General features: G+C 47.1%; 1 protein-coding gene across 1 annotated transcript in view; it reads left to right on the forward strand.

Annotated features, from left to right (window-relative positions):
- LOC132452942 (uncharacterized abhydrolase domain-containing protein DDB_G0269086-like) overlaps positions 1 to 7,500 on the forward strand; it is an 80,086-nt gene that overhangs the window by 61,539 nt on the left and 11,047 nt on the right. Inside the window, exons 8-10 of the mRNA XM_060045776.1 lie at positions 1 to 230; positions 6,430 to 6,513; positions 7,035 to 7,187. The exon at positions 1 to 230 is cut by the window's left edge and continues 112 nt beyond it. Coding sequence (XP_059901759.1) covers positions 1 to 230; positions 6,430 to 6,513; positions 7,035 to 7,187 — 467 coding nt within the window. The remainder of the gene's footprint in view (positions 231 to 6,429; positions 6,514 to 7,034; positions 7,188 to 7,500) is intronic.

Genomic DNA, 7,500 nt, shown 5'->3' on the forward strand with positions numbered 1-7,500 from the left:
AACAAACCAATCAGGAGAGCCCTCAGACACTGCCGGTCCAGGACCAGCTACAGAGCACCAACCTAGAGAGCACCAACCAGGAGAGCTGGCAGGTCCAGGACCAGCTACAGAGCACCAATCAGGAGAGTCAGCAGAATCAGCAGATCCAGGACCAGCTACAGAAGGCCAACCAGGAAGTGGGCCGCCTGCGACAGGAACTGGCACACCTGCGTCACACCGCCGAAAAAAAGGTAAACCGGGACCCACAGTCCATTTTATGAATATAATTGCCATGTTAATTATTAGCATTAATTGTATTTATAAAGCACTATTTCTGGACCTGGGTTAGATCTGGACATGAAATGGCAATCGCAACAGGAGTAAAAAAGAGAAAATTAAAAGGTGAAAGAAAATGATTGTATGTGCGTATAACAGCCATTCATGGACACACGTTATGAGTTTTAGTTCAGGCGGTCTGTTCCAGAACTTTCACAGAAAGGAAAGGTACAAACCCCCCTTTTTATACATTGCTAAACCTTTTGTTTATTTCTGAAAACCTCACTAAAACGTAGCGGTTTATCCGGCATTATCAGTAGGCATTGGCTGTAATTGGTTGGTTATAAAACACAATTTACACGTCGCCAACAATGTCATTAAAAAAGGGAAGGAAAAAGAATGGGCTTAAATTGAACACGCGCCTTTTCAATGGGAGGCCGATGAAAAGTAATATTCTCTTTAATGTTATGCATTGTCTTTCTGCACAATGCCGCCGATAAGAGGGGTCAACCAGGTGAGGGATTTGTTCACATATTCAATTTTTTTAGGCGTAATATTCAATGATTGCCGAATACATTGTCTACTTCTATGCCGATAAAAGAAAAGAAAAGTTGTGAGCTAATGGGATGTTCTGATATTTATAACCTGATTATAAAGGGTAAAAAGAGGGCGGAAAAATGACTTCCTTCCGAAAGGGAACACCACCCGAGTAAAATATAAATGATTCTCTCAATATATATATTCCAACACTGCTGATCGCAGAGCACAAATCCACTTGATAATTACCTATATTAACTGCCTTCTGCAATGTTTGACGCTTTGTAATGACATACAGCAGCAAAACCTTTTGATAATTAGAATCATAGATTTCTCCAAGAGGAGTCGCTCACAATGCAATGCCTTCACTGTCTCAATATCCCTTTCCAATACCAATATATATATATAAATATAGATAAATTCAGTTAATAAACTCTGGTGGTGGACATCCCTTGATGTTCATGGCAACACAGGGGATTTAGACGTACTAGAGGTGACTAGCATAACATGGGGTTGAATTGGAGAGCAAGCCCAAGTACTTGGCCAACTCTGACCACTGTAGCGGGAGCACAGCTGTGGAGCCTTCAACCAGGTGCCCCTCCAGCCCTCAACTATACTCACTGGAGTCAGGGGCCGGGCCTCTTAACGCCATTGATTGATTGGTGTATTTATCGCAGTATAAACGCATTGATTGGATACATTTATTGATTTATTGCCAACAAGGTGTTTTTGATCTGGGCACAGGTACAGTATGGAGGTATATCTTTTTTTTTTTTGTTCTTTGTGCTGCTCTTTCAAAGCAAATCCGCCTAAGAGTTATAACCAATGTTATTGTTGCTGCAGTGTCCATTACTGTGTTCATTTCATACGAGACCGGCCAATGCACCGGGATTTCTCTAGTGGGCCCCAAGCACATGACCCGTGATCAAATAGAACTGTCTCCAATGGTCTACTGTGTGTGTGTGTGTGTGTGTGTGTGTGTGTGTGTGTGTGTGTGTGTTGTGTGTGTGTGTGTGTGTGTGTGTGTGTGTGTGTGTGTGTGTGTGTGTGTGTGTGTGTGTGTGTGTCTGTCCTGTCTTGATGTTTGGATTGGTTAAGTCAACAGTTGGGCCATTACTCTCTCTGTCCAGAGATCTGGTTTCTGCTCACATCTGGCCCTGCTTTACCCACTGAAAGCTGTGCTGTTCCTCTGATCTACAGCGCACACACATGTGCTTCCCCCTCTCTCTCTCTCTCTCTCACTCTCTCTCTCTCTCTCTCTCTCTCTCTCTCTCTCTCTCTCTCTCTCTCTCTCTCTCCCTCACACATTCACATTTGCAATTAATCACTCACTCACACCTCATGCCATCAGGATATTGAGAATGACAATGTGTGTGTGTGTATGTGTGTTCTCATACAAGTCAATGGAAGGGTGCAGTGCTAAGTTAAGTATTTTTCTTTGCAGGCCTAAATGTCCTAACATTAGCACAGCTGAACAAATAATTTGAACTCTCTCCCTCTTTTGGAATGCACTCTCCTATCTCTCTCTCTCATCCCTCTCCCTCTCCCTCTCTCTCTCTCTCTCTCTCTCTCTCTCCTCTCTCTCTCTCTCTCTCTCACGCCGTCTCTCTCTCTCTCTCTCTCTCTCTCTCTCTCTCTCTCTCTCTCTCTCTCTCTCTCTCTCTCTCCTCTCTCTCTCTACTCTCTCACACGCTGTCTCTCCTAATACACTGCCCCATACACCCCTCCTTCCCCTCCGTACTCTCAGCCAAGTACTGAAAAACACGCAGACGCATCCCGGATGAACTTGTGTGAATATTTAAAACTGATGTCTCCAGTCGTCTGGAAGGTTCTGGACGTCGCTTCGATCCATCTGATCGGCAGTTTGTTTGGCCGTGCGCTCAAAAGCCACCACATTCATTTGTCGACACCGCGAAACAGCCGTGTGCAATGGGGTTCCATGTGGACAGCAAGTGGTCGGATTGATCAGACATGAGCTGCAAAAGTAGACCTAATCCCCAGTCTAATGCACCTCATGCACACATCAAAACTGACACAAATAATCGACACGTGAAACCATCTCTTTTCCAGCGATTTGTATGTTTTTCTCTGTTCTTTTTGTATTTTTCATCCACAGCTGTCTATCTTTCCCCGTCTTCTTTTCCCTTTCATCTATCTCTTTGTCTCATGCCACGGGCATTGTGTCTAAAAGGCTCACGCACACACACGCACGCACACACACACGCACTCACACACACACACACACACACACACACACAGACACACAGACACACAGACACACACACACACACACACACACACACACACATACACACACACACACACAAGCACACACACACAGCTGACCATATGTTTCTGTAGTTAAACATGCGGTCTGGGGGTAGTGCTTGTCCAGACTTTCTCGGCTGTGAGCCTCGACTGTAGTGAAGCCATTAACATGACAAGAAAGCTTTGTCTCCAGGAGGGGCTGGACCCTCATCCTGCTAGGCACACACACATACACACACGCATACACACATGCATACGCACACGCATACACCACACACACACATAGACACCACCACGGATTCACGCATGCACACACACACACACACACACACACACACACACACACACACACACACACACACACACACACACACACACACACACACATATTTACGCACGCACAAAAACGTACCTACACACACAAGTGTGCACACACACAGATCTTCAGAGTTGGACCTGGCCATGAAACTCTCCCATCATGAACTCATGCAGGAAGCAGGCACGCCGTCAGCCAGACAGACGGACCTAGACAGAGCTGAATTAAACAGGCGGACAGACGGACCTTAAGAGAACCGAATTAGACATGCGGATAGACAGACGGACCTGGAGAGAGTTGAATTAGACACGCAGACTGACAGTTGGAAAACCAGAAGAGTGCGGGAGAGAAAGGATGAAAATCAGGATGACGAGGATGTCAGAAGAACAGTTACAGTGCGGTTAGCGAGAGCGGTCGTCTCATGGAAGGGATGGAGGAGAAGGAGAAGATACCCAGACAGCCAATCAGAACAGTCAACCCTTCAAACCCGCCAATCTCTCTCTCTCTCTCTCTCTCTCTCTCTCTCTCTCTCTCTCTCTTGTTTTTTTTTTTTACTACATCCCACTTCTGCTTCCTCTGGTCTCATCTCCCATATTGCTCATTTATGTTTTATTTTCCCTTTACTGAAACCCAAAACACAGTCACACACACACACCCACACACCGTGTGTGTTTAAATATTTCTCACCCCCTTCCCTCCTGCCTCCCCCCCCCCCTTCACTTCATCTTGTCATTGCCTGTCAGTAGGGATCCTTCTCTTGCTGGTACTGAATGGTGTGTGTGTGTCTGTGTGTGTGTGTGTGTGTGTGTGTGTGTATATATCTGAGTGTTAAGACGTGGATTCGCTTAAGAGCCCATTGATTTAAAAATACCTTCGATATTGGGAGGTCCCCTCCTGCAGATTCGTTCTAGAGCTTATAGTACAAACACACAAACACACGTACACACACACAAACAGACATAGACACACACTATCACAAAAGGTGCAAACACAGCGATGCTTCAAGTTTTTTTCTTGCTTAAAGTTAGTCATTGACCTAGTTAGCTTGTCGTTTTTTGAGCCGTCTCCTGTTTTGACACGGCATCCTCTAGTGTTTATCAACGCTCAGGCTGCCTATCACGCCCGCTCACAATGGGAATTCACACACACACACACACACACACACACACACACACACACACACACACACACACACACATAAAAACACAGACGCAGAAACAGAGACAGATTCACACAGACACAAGCACACGCACAACCGCACACACACACACGCACGCGCGCGTGCGCGCGCGCACACACACACACACACGCACACGCACACGCACACGCACACACACACACAGAATCACACAAACACACACACGCACACAAACACACACACACACACAAAAACACACCAAAAAGATGAATCACACGTTGTTATCAAGTATTGTTATTGCGTGTTGTGTGAGCTTTACAAATGACAGGAGATATATAGTAACCCAAAAGAATGACCTTGATGGTTTTTTTCGCAGATGTTTTTTTACGTGATATGCATACACAGGTGTGTCTTCTCTCAGCCCCCCGTGTCTGCTTGTTTTTTTTGTTTTGGTTTAATGCACGTGCGTGTCTTTGTTTAATGTATGTGTGCGAAGCGCTGTCTACACATTTATCCGTGTACTTTTGATATACGATTGGGCCCAAGCCGTAACTCAGGTCCAGGCAGGGCTGCCGGGCTCAGGCCGTGTGACGACAGGAGGGGTGAAAGGTCAAAGAGCCAAGTTAACTCCATCAATCCCCCTCGGACAGTTACAAACGAGGCCTCAACTCCACTCGCAGCCGTGCCCCCTCTTCCCAGCACATGTGTGTGTGTTAACATTTGTGTACGTGCGTGTGCCTGTGTCGATATGTGTGTGTGTGTGTGTGTGTGTGTGTGTGTGTGTGTGTGTCGGCATCAATGTGTGTGTGTGTGTGTTTGTGCACGTGGTGTGTTTGTGTGTCGATGTGTGTGTTTGTACGAGAGTCAGGGGGCTCGGCGAGATGGGGAGACAGATAAAATGAAGGGCAACGAAGGAGAAGAGAGGTGGCTGCCGCGTGAAAGGAGAGGGATTCAGAGAACGAGAGGGGCGAGAGAGCAGATGGGAAAGAGTCAGAGAGTCGGAGAGAGAGAGAGGGAGAGAGAGAGAGAGAGAGAGAGCAAGAGAGGGAGAGAGCAAGAGAGGGAGAGAGCAAGAGAGGGAGAGAGGTAGCAGAAATAGGAAGAAACAGCTTATAAATGTTTCCTGGAGCCCAAAACCGACAAGGGAATACAAAAATTTCCGTCCATGACACCAACACAATCAGACACACACGTACACACACACACACACACACACACACACACACACACACACACACACACACACACACACACACACACACACACACACACACACACACACACACACACACACACACCTACGCGCACACACACACACACACACACACACACACACGCACACACGTATGAATGTGGTGTGTTTGCCGGCTTGAAGTGGGTAATTAGAGCGGGTCACCAAGGAAACAGACAAACACAAACAGTGATCAGACCACGTCTACAATGGAGGGGAGCGTAAACAGCCATTTCTATCTGCATGGCGTCATCCCCCCGCCGCTAACCACCGGCAGGCAGGCCGGTTGTGAGGCCCGGGGCCTTGGCCGCCGGAGCTCCCGTCTGTTTCCCACAGACCTCTGACCCCCGGTAACCTTTGGTTGAGCCCCTGTCACCGTTTCGTTTGCGCTTTGTGTTGCGGTGCGTTGCTAACATTGACACACGTGTACACGTATTATTGTCCAGTGTGTATAGTTGTGAGGATCGTTTTGGTTTTGGTTTTGTTTTGTTGTTCTTCAGTTCTTTTCCTTTTTCGCCGGGGATGTACATTATATGTTACACAAGCGATTTGTGTATTTATTATAGTTATTTTACTTCTTTACTCTAACCTAAACTTTATATCATTGATTCATGGATGATCATACAGTCTTGGCCGTCCTATATGTCTTGCTGATGTTGTTTACGTTTGTTTACGGGTTATCAGATCCAGCGGAGGGAGGTCAAGCTGGCTGCCCTGGTGAAGGAGCTAGAGGAGAGGAAGAAGCTGGGATCTGACTGTCAGAAAGAGGTAGGTTCAGCCTCTCTCTCTCTTTCTTACTATCTTCTCCTCTCTCTCTCTCTTGCTCTATCTCTTTCTCTCTCTCTCTCTCTCTCCCCAACTCCCCTCTCTCTGTCTCTCTCTCTGTCTCTCTCTCTTTCTCTCTCTCAAAAAAGTTTCTGCTTTGCCTGTAGTATCTACAGTAGTATTAAGTAGTGTTTTTCTGTTTGTGTAGTATACTTTTCTAAAATGCATACATGTTTGTATCTCTCTCCTTCTCTATCGCTCTCGATTATCTCCTTCTGTTTCCTCTTCGGCTTCTTTCCAGCCATTTATCCCACAATTTGGAGGCATAATACTTATTTATATCTACCCATCTGCAACCCCAATGTCTCCTCCCCTGTTTACCCGCTGATGTCATCCCCCCTATCCGGTGACTTGGTGAACGAGTGCGGTGGCCCTATTTATTATCAAACGTCTATTCCTCTTTCTCCCGTTCCCTGGCCTATCATTTGTTATTGTTTACTTTCAAGTTGCCGTGCAGCACACAGAGCTCCTCGGAGCGGCTGCAGCGGGAGGCGGCCCAGCTCCGAGCCAAGATGGAGGAGCGCGGCCGGGTCTGCGCGGGCCTCGCGCGGGACAAAGAGCGATTAGAGAGCGACCTAGCCCGCGGCCACGAGGAACGCTGCGCCGCCCACCTAGAGGTCCGTCTGCTTCTGTCTCGCGGCGGCGCTGTCTGAGTCTGTATATACATGGGTTCCACTCTGGTCGAAGAGGTCGTCTCTCTCTGTGTGTGTGTGTGTGTGTGTGTGTGTGTGTGTGTGTGTGTGTGTGTGTGTGTGTGTGTGTGTGTGTGTGTGTGTGTGTGTGTGTGTGTGTGTGTGTGTGTGTGTGTGTGTGTGTGTGTGTGTGTGTGGCGGTCGGTGCGGTTTGCGTTGTCTGCTTTAGTTTGCGAGTGGATGTTTTGTACGGTGAAACAGGATTAAAGTTTCTCATGATCCAGTTTTGTTTATTTGA

The sequence above is a fragment of the Gadus macrocephalus genome, chromosome 23 (genome assembly GCF_031168955.1).
Source record: "Gadus macrocephalus chromosome 23, ASM3116895v1".
Classification (NCBI taxonomy): Eukaryota; Metazoa; Chordata; class Actinopteri; order Gadiformes; family Gadidae; genus Gadus; species Gadus macrocephalus.